Genomic DNA, 17396 nt, shown 5'->3' with positions numbered 1-17396 from the left:
GTCCTTACCGCCAGGTATCCTGGGCAAAAGAAACGAGGTTCCTTTGTCTTTCCTGATGATTTATAGTCTTTGAAGTCGCGGGAAAGCTCCAAGCTCCCGCCTCCCGCAGAACGTGTTTCTGGTATTAGGCGGTGACGTCATCACAATGCTTCCGTGTGCAAAGCATCATGGGAAATGAAGTTTCTTGGCGCTGATGTGATTATTTGCTTTTCAGAGCAATTTAAGCACAGTCATTTTGGAGAAAATCACTGCATAGTAATTTCCTCATGAGGTCAGACCCTCAACATTCCCCCTTTTGGTTTCGGGGATCGCGCCCAAAGCTCGATCGTCGGAAGCACAGATGGGTTTGTTCCTCATGAATGTAGGTCGACTTGATTGTCGGAAGCACAGGTGGGTTTGTCCCTTAGGACGTTGGTCTCCTTGGGCGCCTTTGTCTTTGGTCTTTGTCTTGGATCCTGGCGCCTTTGGTCTTTGTCTTGGATCCTGGTCAGGCACAAAACAAAAGAGGATAGGAAACGGGATAGTCCCCAACGCGCATAATGAGAAGAAGCCACTCACGCAGGTGGTACGCAATGATGATGTCGTCCATGCGAGAGGTAGTAGTGTAGAAGGAGGAAGGTCGGTGGGCGGTTAACTCCACGAGGGGACACAAAGGCATCTCACCGCCGGCCATACAGTTCAGTTTATGGAGCACGCGGTGATGTACGAGGTCCATAGTTCGCAAACGCGCATTGACCTATGTGGTCCCAAGATTCCCCCCTTTTTGGCCCAAAGGGTGGATCAGGACAGTCTTTGGGCTAAAACAAGGACCATAAAACTAAGAGGTACTACAATGTGCTGGTGCGTCAGACAGAGTCATTGACAGACTGAGCTGGGCCGGCACATAACCACTAGTTAATATGTGACCAAGTACGAAACAAAAATACAGAAAACCCAAAAAAAAAAAAACATATAACATCCAAGAAAATTCATAGCAACCTTGAGGTCTCATACAATACATTATTAGGTCATACATTCAGTGTGTAGCTTATAAAGAATGTGACATACTGCAACACTCAGATAAATATGTGAGGTAGACTAAAATGAGAACTACTCTTAGGGTTACAGAATAACAAAGAAAATGTTGCTCACCCCCTTTAGACAGGTGTGGTACATTCGCGCTTGGAGTCTCCCCAAACGCGGTCACGAGGCACACCGTAGGTGAGCAAGTGCATCTTATCTTGGAGTTTCTTAACACGCCTGTAGGCAGAATAAGCTATCATGGCTGTGATGAGCCATCCCATCCCCAGGGCGACTAATGTGCAGATTAAGGTGGTATAATCTGTGTCAATGTAGAGTCTTGGGTATCTATTCATGGGCGTCAAAGTAAGTTCACGCGGGTTTTGTGTGAACTTAACAAATTTGGTTCCTTCAATCAGTAATTGTTGGTCAATTTCTAAATCGAAGGCAAAGTTATAACCCTGGAAAGCGTCCATGATCTCAATCTCTGAGTCATGCTGTTCGAGGTTGAGATGATGGAGTGCCAGGTTTCTAGTTCAAGGTGGAAATGCCTACCGTCCTTTCAAATACCAATGTTAAGCATCGACTTAAACCTATAGATGTGAGGTGTCACAATTATGGGAACATGTAACAGGAAACCGAGTTCTAATTTTTCTGCATCAACGTGAATGGGAATTGCACTACCTAGGCTGTACGCTAGGTGGATTTGTGAAAGGTGCACAGTAGAGGGGTAGCAGCTGTCAAGCTAACTTTGAGCAGGTCCAGTGGTACCAAGTACGGGGAAATACGACTTTCAACCAAGCTGTCCAGTGTGGAACTTACTTCCCTGAGCAGGTCCTGCATCAAATCTCTCACCACTCGTGTGTACACAATATCCTGAGGTATGGTTTCAGACAAAGTCTTGATTGCACGTAGAGATTCATTAAGCAGAGCAGAATGTAGGTTGACAGTAACATGAGTACCCTGTAAGGTTTTAGTGAGTACTTCCTGTTAAGAGTTCTAGGAGGAGGAGGTTCTCTTGGTTAGTGAAAGGGACGGCGGGGGGGCCTGGTTCTTTGTCGGTTAGTACATGTTAGTGGGTTAAACGTGCACTTTCCCCCCTTTCCATTTCCATGCATAGAACTATGTAGAGACTACGTCTACCTCCTGCGGGGAGTCTGGTCTCTGTACCCGCGGGGATGGTTTGACGTAGGGTTTGATTTGGTTTGCATGCACCCATTTGTAGACAGGCTCCTGTCTCGCTTTGGTGATGCGTAACCTGTATGCAACTGGAGAGAGTTTTGCCACGATCTCAAATGGTCCTGACCAGCAGGGCAGGAACTTCTTAGCTTTGCGTGCCGGTTGGGCGAACCGAAAGTAGAATACTTTGTCACCCACCTCGTATTCGCGGCCGGTTGTCTTTTGGTCGTAGTAGGCTTTAGCGCCTTCTACGTTGGTCTCCAGTTTCTTCTGAGCGTGCGCGAACGTAGCTCTGAGGTGTGTTTTCAAGTCTGCCACATACTGATGAGCGGTATAGGCAGTGGCAACACTGACATCCTCTGGGTGATACAGGAGGTGCAGTGGTAGAGTCATCAGTCTGCCGGTCATCATCTCAAAGGGCGTAACCCCTGTGAATCGCTGGGGAGTGGACCGTATGGCCATCAGGACCAGAGGGAGCTTGACGTCCCAGTCCTTCCCAGTGGAGCAGACGTACTTTTTGAGCATGGAGACGACCGTGCGGTTCATCCGTTCGACCTGTCCGGATGACTGTGGGTGATAGGGGAGGTGGAATCTCACTTCCACTCCCAGAAGTTCAAACAGGGACGTCATTACACTGGATGTGAAATGAGTTCCCCGGTCAGAGTCAATGCAGAGTGGAAGTCCCCATCGACTGAAAACGTGGTTAATCAGCAGTACAGCGGTTGTGACGGCTGTATCGTTTGGCGCTGGAAGGCACTCAACCCACTTTGTGAAACTGCAAGTTACAGTTAGCATATATTTGTTTCCTCTTGCCGATTTGGGAACCGGTCCAACCCAGTCGATCTGCAGGTGGGACCAAGGGAAGGTTATTCCCCTGCGTTGCAGTGGTGCTCTAGCAAGCGGCTGGGAGGGTTGAAACTGGGCACAGATGAGGCAGCCTTGGACATAGCTGTGTACGTCCTTGGACATCGACGGCCAATATGCTACTTCTGTCAGTGACGCGAGGGTAGCTTTTGCTCCGCGGTGACCTCCAACCGGAGTGTCGTGGGCGTAGGCAAGCATCACTCCTCTGTGGTCGAGTGGAACAACCCAGCGCGGCGGGCTGTGATCGTCACGCATGTAAACTAACAAATCGTTTTGTAGTTTCAGGTGCGCGAGTTGACGATGCAGGGTTACCAAATCTCGGCTTGCGCCAGTAGGTGGTGACGGTTGTTCATGTATCGGGCCCTTTTGGAGAAGCTCGCGGATGAGCTTCAGGTCAGGATCTTGTTCCTGCATAGTGACTAGGTCCGCATCCTGTGGTTGTCTGCCTAGAAACACGGGTACCCCAACGGTCCGAGGTTCGTCTGCCTGTTTAGCATGGCGACGAGTAATCGCGCAGACCTCGTGAACGGCCTTGGGTGGAAGCCACTCGTCTTTGAATTCCCAACAGGTTCCCTGGTCAGCACCGAGCTTAGCAAGGCGGTCAGCTTCGTCATTACCATCTTTCTCCGGACCTAGGGTCCTGGAGTGACCTTTGACCTTTTTCCAGTAGACCATTATGCCTTTCTCAGTGGTGAGCAGATCACACGCTAGGAATAACTCCGAGTGTTTTACGTCTCTGTTCCTGGTGTTTTTCATGTGGTTCTCCTTCCACATGGGGAAGTGAGAAATGAAGCTGTGTCTAGCGTAGTTTGAATCAGAGCAAAGGACGATTTGAGTGATGTCCAAGGCTGCCGCCTGCTGGAGGGTTATCAACACTGCAGCAATTTCGGCGTACTGACTAGACTTTTGGCCCAACCGGTAGTGATTTGGTTGCTTAGTGTCACAGTCCACCCAAACGACCCCAACCCCAGCACGGAGCTGGCCTTCGTGAAGGTAGGCGCATCCGTCAGTGTAAACTTTCGGAAGCCCTTGGCAAACATTCTCATCAAAGTAGCGATGATTGGATGCGGTTGGGTAGACTGCGGCAGGTGTGTCCAGGGGGCCCATGACGGAGTCAGAGTCACAGTGCTGGTAGCCTGCTAGCCCTTGTCCTAGCGCTAGCTTGGTGTTCTGACCATACTTGACCTCAATGTTGTATCCTTGGAGCACCATCATCCACGTCGCAATGCGGCTGTTTGACACTCTTCCTTCGCGCAGACGCTGGCTGTTTAGGAAGGTGACAGGCTGATGACACGTTTCAATGATCACTTTCTGTCCACCGATGTAACTACGAAAGTGTTCGACGGCCCAGACTGTAGAGAGGAGAGCTCTCTCGCAGTCTGAGAACTGGAGTTCCACCTTGCTCAGAGGCTTGCTGGCGTATGCCACAACTCTCATGTCCTGATCGTATTTCTGCTTCAAAGCAGCGCTCAGGCAGTGAGAGGAGAAAGTAGCCTCTATGTAGAACTCTTTATCCTTGTCTGGGTAAGCCAGACAGGGTGCGGACGCCAACTTCTGTTTTAGGAACTGGAAGGAGAGTTCTTGGGGTCTGTCCCACACGAAAGGTGTGTCGTTCCGAAGCAGCTCAGTGAGGGGCCTCGCTGTTTCAGCGTACTCCTCAACGAACTGCCTGGAGTAGTTGCAGACTCCGAGGAAGCTCCTGAGTTCAGTCAGATTAGCTGGGGCTTTGATGTCCTGAATGGCTCTAATGCGTCCCGCTTGGGGCTCGGCTCCATTATGGCCAACCAGCAGTCCAACATACTCCACTTTGGTTCGACACCACTGTCCCTTGAGAATCGCCAATTTAGCTCCGGCGTCAGCGAGCTGTTGCAGCACATGACGGAGCTCAACCAGGTGCTCCTCGAAGGTTCGACTCCTCATCAAGATGTCATCGACATATATGAGGTTCCCTCTGGAAGCAGCATCTGACATGGCTTTGTGGAGGAAGATGTTGAACTCAGCAGGTGAGTTAGAGTAGCCAAAGGGGCAGCGGTTCCAAGTATATTGGCGATTTCCAAAGGAGAAAGCCAGTTTATACTGGTCCGCCGGCTCAACCTTCATGGTCCAGAAGCCGTTGGCTACGTCAACCGTAGAGAAGAAACGAGCATCTCTGACTCTGGCTAGCTCCTGATCTAAATGGATCATAGGCCACCTGGAGAGAGGCACTTGTTTGTTCAGTGCACGATAGTCTATGGTGAGACGCCATTTCCCAGTCGGTTTCAGAACCGGCCAGATGGGAGAGTTGTAAGTGGAGTTACATTCTCTGATGATGTTTTTCTCCTTCAGCTGATCGAGGATCTCCTGGATAGACTCATAAGCAGCGAGGGGAATCTTGTACTGACGTGCAAAAGTAGGAGGGGCATTCGAGTTCGTCGGAATGCGAACCGTGTGCAGGTTTGTGAGTCCACAGTCCAGGGAGTCCCTGGATAAGATGGACTGAAACTCATAGAACAGGCTTCTAAGCGCTGCTCTCTGCTCCTCTGACTCCAGCGCATCCGCTTTGTAAAGCTGCTGGCTGACTTCGGCCTCGAAGCCCTCATAAGGTTCAGAGGAGGAGGGTCTCTGGTGTTCCGGGCTTTCAACCGGTGACTCAGAGGGTTGAGTATTTATTGCAAAAACCGTTAGACACTGACCGCCGTCAGTATCTAAGGTTGCACTGCAAATGGGTTCCTCAGGAAGGGCTTCATGCCGCTTGATGGTAATCATTTGTGAGGGGAAAGTACTGAATGTGTCTGCACCAACCTGTCTGTCGTTCAAGAACAACGGAAGTTGTCCGATCACGGGGACTGAAAGTTCGAAGTCATGGAATGAGCTATCCATCAGCATGCCCAAGGGCTTTCCTGCCGGCATGTGGATAGGACTCCGGGTCAGATTTTCGACCAACAAGTAGACAGAACGATTGTTCAGCTCCAAGAGTGGCGTGCCACAGACGGCTAAGTTGAGCTCCAAGAAGTGTGGTGATGGCTGGAAGAAGGCCTGTGTGCCTGGCAGCTTCTGATGCTTCATCAGAGTCAGACGAACAGGCACTCCTTTGACCAGTGGGGGCAGAACCGTGCTGGCCTCAACCACTGCACGGCAGGCCTGTGGAATGGTCTGACCGGACAGCAAGTGTTCAGGGCCTTCCGAGCGAGGCTCAGAGGATGATGTGGCCCGGGCCCAAAGGACTTGATTGCAAGTGTCCAGCTGGGCATCTAGTCGAACCAGCAGATCTGCTCCAATGAGTGCAGGTAGATCAAGCTGTGGTATGATGCTGAATGTATGTGTGAGCTGTCTTGCTCCAAGCTGGATAGTCAGGGAGCAGACCTCTGGCGCTTTCAGGAGCCTCTGCGGCCAAGTAGGTGACAAGAGCCGATGGCTACGTGTCACACTGACCAGAAGGGGGTCCTTCTGACGCAGGTGTTCAAACGTCTGCTGGCTGATGGCTGACTTTTCTGACCAAAGAGCAAGGCGAGCATCTGAGATGTGGGTGCAGTTGATGGTGAGACCACCAACTATGTGTGGTGCATATGGCTGCAGGCTGACGTTCTTCAGCGAGCAGAGAAAAGATGAATGTGTGCGGAGAGGAGTTCCAGGAGCGGTTTCGTGCCTTTGCAGGCGGACATCGTCTGTGGGAGCCGTAGGGAGGGGCATGATCTTGGAACAAAGGTTTTGCTGCTCACTTATGTTGACTTCAAGAACGGAGGATGGTCGGCTGCTATCCGGGTTCCAGGGCTTAGGTGTGTCCACCTGGGCCCACAGTTGACCCTTCTGGCAGTCGATGAGGGGAGCTAGACGTTCAAGCAGGTCCTGACCAATGAGAAGTGGTTCAGTGTCTAGCTGGCAGACATAAAACGGGTGAACCAGAGTCATGTCTTGGAAGGTGATGTCCAGCCATGCCCGGTGAGTGATACACTCCCGGGTCTGGGTGTAGCTGGTGATTTTCAGGTCACAGGGTTCTACCTGGACTGGTTTCCCGAGCGACCGCATGGTGTCAGACACGCGACGGAACAGTGTGGAGCACATCAGGGTGATTTCTGAGCCGGTATCCAGCAGAGCATCAACCTCTATGCATCCACCTACGTTGGTGCTACAGTACCAACGGCGAGCATGATCAAGGTTTGTTAAGTCACCAAGGAACTTCAGAAATCTAGTATCAGGTTTCTCTGGGGGGTAGATTTCAGGAGACTCCTGTGATCTACCAGTAGTGTTCCCCCAGCTGATCAGGTAGGTCCTGGCCACGCTGGGGGGTTGAGCCACGCCTAGTCATGCGGACATTGGCTCTGGGTCTGGCTTCTTAGAAGAAGACTTTGGTGCAGGGGTCTCTTCTGCAGATCTCAGCTGTTCCTTGTGTTTAGCCAGAAACTGCTGAAACATCTCCTGGACGTCGGCTTTAGTCAAGTACTCACCTGCGGACTCGCGTTTGGGACCTACCTGTTGGCGGCGCTCCTTAAACCTTCCACTGTTCTGACCTGCCTGCCGTTGGTTTTGGTTGGGCCACTTCCTGTCTGATCGTCCAGACCTAGGCGGCCAATCAGCACCCCCCTTCCCCTCTTGAGGAGATTGGGACTGCTTTCGCGGTTTAGCAGGTCTAGGTTTAGCAGATTTTGGCTTAGTGGGTGGAGCTTCTGTTCCTTCGAGCTCCAAACGCGGCTCGGCGTCGGGAGCTAGGTGCATGACGCGGTGATGTGCGTCAGGCTTTTGGGGCTTTCCGCCGGCTTCCCAAGCCTGTTGAGTATATCTCCTAATCTCCTGAGTTGTCAGTTTTTTCATCCGACAATACATTGAGACTTCGGATCGAACACACTCGTGCAGGTTGTGAATGAACAGGGATCTGAAGGCAGGGTCTTCCTCGAGCCCAGGGCCGTTTCGACCTTGGAAATAAGCACTTTTGAGTCGGCGATAATAATCTCTGGGGGGTTCGTTCCTCCCGTGTTTGATGGAGAAGGCCCCCATTGTAGCTGACGCAGAGTCTGCATACGTGGCGTATTCATCTCTCAACGCTCGGCAGAGCGAGGAGTACCGATCTCGAATGTCAGGTGGTAGAGTTTCCATGAAACCGTGCACCGTTCTAGATGTGGTTTTCCAAATTAGCTTGAGCTTTTCCCTTGAAGAGGGTGCTGGAAGATCAAGCAGACAACGTTCTATCTCCCTGAGATAATCGTCGACATTGGATTCATTGGTGTTAGGATCAAAGCGTTCTATGTCTTTAGCTAGCGATTCAATTTGACGTACACGGAGCCCTGACTCACGGTACGGCGCGTCATCCTCTGACTCTGACCCACGGTCTGTCTCAGAGGGCGCTGGATATCGCTGGTGTGCTCTGGGCTCCCAATGTTGACTCCTGGAGCCCAAATCGGGGTCCGGCATGCTGTGGCGGGCTTCTGTCACGTCACGTGAGTGTCTTGGGAGGTCCTCCTCCCGGGGCACGTCTGCGTAGTGCAGCCTGCGTCTTTCAACTGGGGCTTCTGCGTAATACACTCTGTCCGGGTACGGACTGGCGTATGATGCTTTGTCCTGTAGCTGGTTATCAGCATGCCGAATACCGGAGTAGCTAGGATGGGTGGATGGTTGAGGTGCAGGTTGGGGTGCATAACCCCAATCGGCACCTTGCACCCTTCGTGGACTGGGGGAGCGGTCTAAATAGAGGTGCCGCTCAGCTGGTCGACTTCTCACTGATTGAGAAGGCCGTGAAGATGAGGGTGGTGGTCCAACCTGGGGTTCGAGGGTGAACTGGCCTCGGCCCCTAGGTGGTCCTGAATGCCCTAGAGTGTGTGTAGGGAACGGGGCCGAAGGTTGGGACAGATAAGCTTCATCTCTCCCCTGCGGCGTGCGTCCGTCCAGAGAGTCATGGTGTTTCCCCCCTTCCCACTGTCTGTTGTCATCAGCAGAGGGGGCGGGGTCTTCTCCCCATCTTCCCCAGAAACGGTGCTGTCTTCCTCCTCGTCATCCTTCTGCCTTCCATTTTGCTGCCTTTCAGCTAGCATGCTCTGGAGCTTCATGATCTCTTGATCATGTTGGAGTTCTCTCTGATAGAGGATCAAGGCTAACTTAGCTAAGTGAACCTGGATTGGTTTTGTACCATCCGGGTTTTCTATTTGATCAATTACAGCTTCTAGCTCGTCGCTACGCTGTTCTTCAGTGAGATCCCTAGAAGGGTAGTCGGGTTCTCGAGCAACCGCGACCAGTTTGGACAATATTTGTCCAGAAAGTAGGCCAGGTTCACATTTGTGGGCCGCAGCGCCACCTGGTTGCTGGGAGTTGGTCAGTTCACTACTCTGTCCCTCCATTTTAACAACCGAACCAAAAATAGCCTAGTAGAGCTTCTGCAGATAGCTCAAAGCTGCACCTTTTGGCAGCAACTGCTAGCTTTGTAGCAGAAAAACACTAAATTAACCTTTGTGCGCACAGGTTTTAGCGTTTTAAGATTGCACGGGATGCCGTGACTAACGCCTAAAATACTATTCCTTTCAGTATTTTAGCAAAAGCTGGTGCGTTGCCGTAGCAACGTCTTACAACACTTGAGTGTTAAATATGCTAGTTATTCCTTCAGAATATTAGCAAACAGGGTGTTATCAGTCTTTGAGTGAAGGTTTCAGTTAGTTATAATAGCCACTGTGAGTTAAAGTCGCTAAATTAGCAGTTAATTTTAGCCTAAAAGGGTTAGTCAGAATCACTTACATACTGCACCTTTAATGAGGAACTGAATTTTAACCTAAAAGGTTAGCCAGAATTAATTACACGTTGCACCTTTAAGGAAAAACTGAATTTTAACCTAAAAGGTTAGCCAGAATTAATTACACATTGCACCTTTAAGGAAAAACTGAATTTTAACGTAAAAGGTCAACCAGAATTAATTTACACGTTGCACCGTTAAAGAAGCACTGAGTTACTGGTGAGAGTTCGATGCAGCTTCCTGCTCAGCGAAATCAGCACCACACTGTTGCTGGTTCAAGGCTGAACAACTGATTATTTTTAATTCAAGCTCTTTGGATTTATTTGTTTGTTTGTGCCGGATAGAAATCTCTGTTTATCCAAGCCTCACACGGGCTGCACCAATTAATGTTGGGGTTATTAGGAGCGAACAATTAGTAAGCTTCAACTTACTTTTGGATTCTTCAATAAATTCTGTAAATATGTAAATATTTACTGATTTATTAATTAATTTAGATATACGGGGCACCATTCCCCTTTAACCGGGGAAAAATTGAATCCAAAACTCTTATCAGTCTTTCTTGAAGTTCGTAGAATCCTTGGAGCAGAGACTTCTCTTCGACACAACAAAGCTACTGGAGACGAAAATCTGAATTTTATAACGTTTAATTAACAATTTGTCAAATGAATAAACAGTGGCATAAATGAATAATAACCATTTGATATAATAAAAGGATGTATATTCAAAATAATGTTCAAGGTGTTTTGTGTGTATGTATGTGTGTGTGTGTTTCTAAAATGGAGTCTGTATGCAAGATGGCTGACCCCTTTGTCTGGCTAAAGTGTGGGTGGCAACTTGCACTTTAACTTCCAAGGCACTTAGAATCAGTAGTAACTTAACCTTAAATTCACTCAAAACATTTCAAAGGATCATGAAACAACACAAAAGATTAATCACGAATAATATCTTTTAGTTTAACCACGTGGCCAAGCAGAAAACATTTAAAGATACCAAACAATGATCAATAAGCAGTTTATTCTTTCAAAATGACCCGAAGGACGTATTGGGAGCGAAAGAGGAAGACACGAAGCTACTTTTTAAGCAATAGCGCGGTTTTATTGCTTATTCTGGACTATAGAGGAAACGGGAGAAGAAAAGGAGAGAGAGAAATGAGTTTTCTGATCACCAGAACAGCAAGGCGTCCCCCGCTGTTTTGATTTGACGGTTCTCCGTGTTTCTCCGCAGTTTCTCCGCAGTTTGGCGTCGTCCGTCGGTTTGATGCTTTCTCCGTTGTTTTGGCCCCACGAGTGTTTCTCCACGGGCTGGACAGAGAGAACGAAGTTTCTTTTGTGCTGAGTTTGACAACTTACAGCGTCTCTGAGAGCTGGATGGAGCTCCGCTCGTTCCCAGTCAGGTCCTGATGGAGATGGAGTGTAGTTTCCAGCAGTTCCGTGGGCTCAACTTGGGCACTTAGAGCTTCCGCGTGTTCAAGTTGTCGGAGCGTTCGACAAGCGTGTCCTTACCGCCAGGTATCCTGGGCAAAAGAAACGAGGTTCCTTTTGTCTTTCCTGATGATTTATAGTCTTTGAAGTCGCGGGAAAGCTCCAAGCTCCCGCCTCCCGCAGAACGTGTTTCTGGTATTAGGCGGTGATGTCATCACAATGCTTCCGTGTGCAAAGCATCATGGGAAATGAAGTTTCTTGGCGCTGATGTGATTATTTGCTTTTCAGAGCAATTTAAGCACAGTCATTTTGGAGAAAATCACTGCATAGTAATTTCCTCATGAGGTCAGACCCTCAACAGGGACATTCAAACCCCTCCACAGCAGTAAAGAGGCAGCTCAGGGAGGGGAGCCCAGGGCTGCAGCAACAATTTAATAATATATTTATCTGCAACAGTAATTGCTTGATTTATTAGATAAGTTAATATTTTTTTTTTTGCTTTGAAAATGTGGTCAAAATGTATAGATGATAGATAGATAGATGGATAGATAGATAGATGGATAGATGGATAGATGGATAGATAGATAGATGGATAGATAGATAGACAAACTTTATTGTCCACCTCAAATTGAGGCAGAAATTCGCCTTTGTCATGGCTCACCTTACAATACATTCCATATCGAATTCACACAAATATATAAAAAGACAATTAAAAGGTATTAGAATGTTATCATCGTAAAAAGATAAAACTTTAAGAATTCAAAATTGTAATTGCGGTGGGAACAAATGATTTCTTATAGACACCTTTCTTGGCCAATGGAAAGAGGGCGAACGCCATTGAAGTGGGCAAAAAGAGATTCAGCTGTTCTGCCAACGAGATGGAGTTATGGCAGTTGACTTGCGGGATCTCAGGGTCTCTTCCCATCATGATGTTCAGGCCCTGCCATGCCTTACGAGCATTTCCAGATGTGAGTTGGTGCTCCACATTCTGTGTTTGTTTCCTTTTTGCAAGGATGGCTTTCCTCTGAAAGTCTTTCTCCAGCACCCTCACACGCTCATGGTCCTTCTGAAGGAAGGTCCGTTTCTTCTCCACCAGGCACATTTTAAGTTCCTTTGTGATCCACTTTTTGTTGTTTGGGTGTATTTTTATTTGCTTGGTAGTGGTGACTATTTCTTCGCAAAAGAGAATATACGAGGTCATTACATCCGTCCGCGTGTTCAGATTGTTTCCACTGTCATTAAAAAATATGTCCCAATCGGTCATTTCAAAACAGCCCTTTAATGCTTCACTCGAATCCTCATTCCAAACTTGGATATGTTTTGTTACCACTTCCCCTGTCTTCAGTTGTGACCTGTATTTTGGTAGTAGTAAGATTACATTGTGGTCTGATCTACCAAGAGGTGGACGTGACTTTGAGATGTATTTATTTGGGATGTTGCCATAACACTGGTCTAGTATCTTGCTCCCTCTTGTGGCTGTTGTGACATATTGGCCTAGATTAGGTAAATATGTTATGATGTTGCATTTATTAAAGTCTCCCAAAAGAAATACTGGCTGATCTCCGGTTCTGTTGACAGCCCTGTTAAAACTATCTGCTATGGCGTCAGCAGCTAAGTTAAAATCAGGGCCCGGCACATAGACCAAGATGACAGTGATTTGAGTAAACTCACATGGGAGGTAGTGTGGTCTAAAAGACACTGTCAAAAGTTCGTAATGTTCACAGTTCTCAGTGTCTCTTATTGTGTAGTTGGTTGCCCACCTGCTGTTGACAGCCACGCAGAGGCCGCCCCCAATCGTCTTCCTTGTTTTGGTTGCGTCTCTATCAAGACGAATGATGTTATATCCCTCCAGCTGGAAGTCAGCGTCCGCTGAGAGCCAGGTCTCCGTAAAACAGTGGAGGCTTGTCTGTTTGTAGTCCTGATCATACTTCCGAAGTGTTGAAAGTTCATCACTTTTGTTGCGTAGGGAGCGCACATTTGACAGTGCGATAGCCGGTAGCGGAAGCCTACTACCTCGTCTCCTCACTCTGTTCCGTATGCCTCCTCTTGATCCTCTTATCCTGCATGTGCGCCGCCGTCGTCTCCCCCGAAGTAACTCCAGTGGTATAATATTCCTTGAAGGGAGGTCGGACTGAGCAGTCCCTGGATGTGCTCGATTTAGCGCCAGCAGGTCTCCCCGCGAGTAGACAAGCCTTCCTGGGTAAGTGGGGAGAGGCTGAGTTGTCTGTGTGCAGAGTCCATTTAGTGGGGTAAAACTCATAATCAGGAGCAAAGAAATGGCCACATACAGCACGTTAGTTCCAAGCATCCTGTTAAGCGTACGTGGTCTAAAACAGGTGTACAAAAACATCAAACATCTTATCAAACAGAGGCAAACAAAGTCATTCACACCGAGCCATGTCAGGAGTCGCTCACAGGGTAGCGCCTCCTCATCCAATGTAATGGAGCAGCTAGCTTTGTGCTACATAAGCTTAGCTCAATGCTAGCTTGGCTCTATGGCTCTATAATTATATTTTTGTTATTACTATTATTAGTGGATGTCTCTGCACAAAAACTTTCTTAATGCTAACACTTTAATAAATTTCAACATTTTATTTATATCGTCATTTTCAATAGTAAGAGTATGTTTTAATACTCCACTTGCATCTTGTCTATTGTTATGTACTGTCCTGCCATGTTGTTTGCGCACAGGACAGTGAGAAGTGTAATTTTGAGTCCTTTGTATGTCAAGTACATGTGAGGAATTCAACAATAAAAGCTCTCAATCTCTTATCTTAGACACCAGCACTCTTGACCGTCTGCCTGAGTTTGAAGTCCCACACATTGAAAACTTCTTGGCATTTTTTTCTGGGTGTTGTCATTCCTCTTACCACCAGTCTGTGACTCGCACTGCTCACTATATGATCAGTTTGAGCTGCAGAACGAGCGTCCCTGTCATCTACATCATATAAATTGAAAGTCAAACTAGAAGGAGATTGTATAAGAAGTGATAAATGAAAAGAAGGCTTGATTTAAAAAGTGTAACTAGAATTTTTTTAAGTAATTAAATCAAAGTAGTTCAAAAGGTTGAATATTCGTTTGAGTCCTCCATCAATGCTTGTGCGTCACTCCTCACTCAAGCTGGTAGTGAAGTGTAAATCAGGCTAGCGGACCTGTGTTGGGTTCATTAAGGGGTTATTGCTGTTACAGGTGTGAGATGACCCTGTTTTCTGAGTCTGAAAAGTAATTTTGTCTTACAGACGGAGTTTGGGCCTGGATTGTTCTGCCATGTCGGAGGTGGCCTGTGTTTCTGGATACAACCCTCACTGCCACTTTGTTCTCCTGCTGCAGAGCATCTCATTCGACCACAGCATTCTCCTGGACTTCCTGATCTCCTCGGAAACCTGCTTTCTGAAGTACTTTGTGCGTTACCTGAAGGTCCTTACAGGAGACTGGCAGGGCTTTTCTGCTGCATGTGGCTGTAAACCTACCTCTCACGTTGATGGTAAGGATGAGTTCACGGTGTGTGCGCACTCTTCACACTTACGTCCCAACGTGGAAGATTCCGTTTTACATACAAGAGTCGGCCTTGTGGAGTATGATAGTTCTGATGAGTCTGAGGAGTCAGAGACCACATATGAAGGACCTGCTGAGTGTGCCATTAGAAAGAAAACCTCAGTACCTCTATGGAGTGAGAGTTCATCACTGCTGAGTCATCACATGTGTACAGATGTGATGGGACAAAGGACGTGTGGGACGTTGGACAGAGCACTCCTCTGTTTGTCAGAGCTTGGACAGGTGGTGAAAAGGCTGCAGCAGAAAAAGCTCTTCCCATACAACCCCTCATCACTTCTAAAGCTTCTGGCAGAAGTACAGGACTGTTTCCATCAGCTAAACCGCTGCGAAACTTTACAGGCTCCCACATAGTTCCCAACCAGTGCATTTGCACCTGATGTTCAACTCTGCAAATCTTAACTGTCCCTAATTTTATATTTCCAAAGAGCTAAACTGAACTGTGATGATAAAAGATCCAGATCAATACATTGTCATGCTTTCTGAATTCATATTCTCTCTCTCTCTCTCTCTCTCTCTCTCTCTCTCTCTCTCTCTCTCTCTCTCTCTCTCTCTCTCTCTCTCTCTCTCTCTCTCTCTCTCTCTCTCTCTCTCTCTCTCTCTCTCTCTCTCTCTCTCTCTCTCTCTCTCTCTCTCTCTCTCTCTCTCTCTCTCTCTCTCTCTCTCTCTCTCTCTCTCTCTCTCTCTCTCTCTCTCTCTCTCTCTCTCTCTCTCTCTCTCTCTCTCTCTCTCTCTCTCTCTCTCTCTCTCTCTCTCTCTCTCTCTCTCTCTCTCTCTCTCTCTCTCTCTCTCTCTCTCTCTCTCTCTCAACTTCTTCGTTAATTTGGGTGCAGAATCGCGTGCACACATTGATGGAGAGTGTTGCAAAGCAATTCCCTACCATGACAACAGAGGGCAAAGTACTTTTCTGTGATATCCTGACACTAATTACAGTTACGTCTTCAGTCCATAATAGTGTATTTACTATTGTCTTTATGTATTTCGGAGACATTTCAACATGGACACATTTGTCCTTCATTCTGTTTCTCCATGCAGTCACCACCTCCATACCCACATTTCCCATAATTTCCACCCAGGAACAAAGAGTTTTCTATGTATCTTATGCTCTTTCAGTCATGGGTGAATAAAGGTTTACATCATCATTAATGTGGTCCTATTGAAATGAGCGTTAAATTGTTCAAGATTTGTTCAGGTTTACAGAATATTTCTCTTCACACTAAACCAGTGCTTAATTTGTAAATCAAACGTTCCCGGAATGCAAAAACTGACGTCAAACCAAAGTTCACTAAAGCAGGGATTCCCAAAGTGTGGTGTGCGCACCCCTGGGGGTGTGCGAGCTGCCGCTAGGGGGTGTGCGAGGTGAAAAGTGTAATGGCTGCGGAGCTCAGAGAAGTCTGTCAAAAGTCACCATTAGCGTAGCCAGAAACTCATTTGTGGGTGGGCCTAAGAAAATGTAAGTGGGCACAATAAACGTAATTGAAAACAATATTTTGCTTGTGTGTGCGTGTGTGTGTCCTCCGCACATGCCCTAGCTCAGGGGTCGGCAATCCGCGGCTCTTCCATCCATCTGATGCGGCTCTCTGTGCTTGTAAAAAAATGAATGGATATTTAATTAAAATGCTTTATAATTTACTGCATTAATTTTACATCTGTAAGTCAATTCTAAATGTAAAGATTGTCTGCGTAAACCTGAACAGGTCCAACCCGGTCTTACTGTGAGACCGGATTGACGGGTCACGCTTGTGCGTAATCATATGCGCTTTATGAGCTGAAGACTATTTGAGATTCTGGGCTTCTCCTCAAACGCCACATTGGAGACAGGAACAAGTACAATTCAGCCAAAGTTTCATCATCAGGGAACATTTTCTAAGTGACAAGTCTCTCTGAGAGACCGGGTTTGGAAAACTCGCTTCAGTGGAAGGAATCTTCCCGCATGAGCTCTGGTTCTGCAACGCGCTCCAAGCCCCTCTCCACATCTTCAGCTCGCTGTGCACCTTATGTACGCGCTGACAGTGAGCTGCGCTGAGCAGTGTCCAGCTCAGATGTTCAGAAGGAAATCTTTTCTTGGGTGATTTAGCTACATCTGCAATTTGCGAAACGAATAAAATGTCAGTTCGTCTGCATGCGTCAGGGTAATTCTTTCTATTCTTTCTCCGTCAAAGTAAACAGCCAAATACGGGAACTATCTGGTTAACACAAGCCCTGCTTTTAACTGTTTTGTTTTCTTGTGAAAATTGTTACAAATTTAATTTGATTAACACCAGAGCCAGGCGCACTGCTCCGTTATCTCCGTCACTGTAAATGAGGGAAAAACAAATTGATCGGATCCTTTTCTGACCTTCCCCACCTACAAAGTTTAATTACAACAATCAAACGTGACAGAGCCTGGATTTGTATTCTGAACAGTCTAAACATGTTTTAAAAAGAAACGTATGACAAAAGTGGCACCTGCTCAGTAAAACCACCAACAGGGTGAAAAATATCAAAATACTGTAGGCAGAGACGGGCTACAACTTCTGGATCCATTTTATATAAATCGTTTTATTGATTATCTTCTTATGAAAGACAGCTTTGACGTACACGAGTGACCGATACTGGCTGCTGTCACCTGTTGTGAACAGCGCTCTGCTGTCTGAGGGTAGGCCCCGCCCACAACGCCGCAGCTGCTGCAGTGTTTTCTTTACTGTGGG

General features: G+C 47.5%; 1 protein-coding gene across 3 annotated transcripts in view; it reads left to right on the top strand.

Moving 5' to 3' along the window:
- The window catches only part of lins1 (lines homolog 1), a 60171-nt gene extending 44997 nt beyond the window's left edge, over positions 1–15174 (top strand). For all 3 annotated transcript variants that reach the window (XM_070554463.1, XM_070554462.1, XM_070554461.1), the window contains one exon: positions 14394–15174. In XM_070554463.1, the coding sequence (XP_070410564.1) occupies positions 14394–15060 (667 nt within the window). In that variant the 3' untranslated portion in view covers positions 15061–15174. The remainder of the gene's footprint in view (positions 1–14393) is intronic.
- The last annotated feature ends 2222 nt before the right edge of the window (positions 15175–17396 follow it).

Source organism: Nothobranchius furzeri, chromosome 9, assembly GCF_043380555.1.
Source record: "Nothobranchius furzeri strain GRZ-AD chromosome 9, NfurGRZ-RIMD1, whole genome shotgun sequence".
Classification (NCBI taxonomy): domain Eukaryota; kingdom Metazoa; phylum Chordata; class Actinopteri; order Cyprinodontiformes; family Nothobranchiidae; genus Nothobranchius; species Nothobranchius furzeri.
The sequence above is the reverse complement of the archived record's forward strand: the minus strand, read 5'-3'. Positions and strand labels throughout refer to the sequence as shown.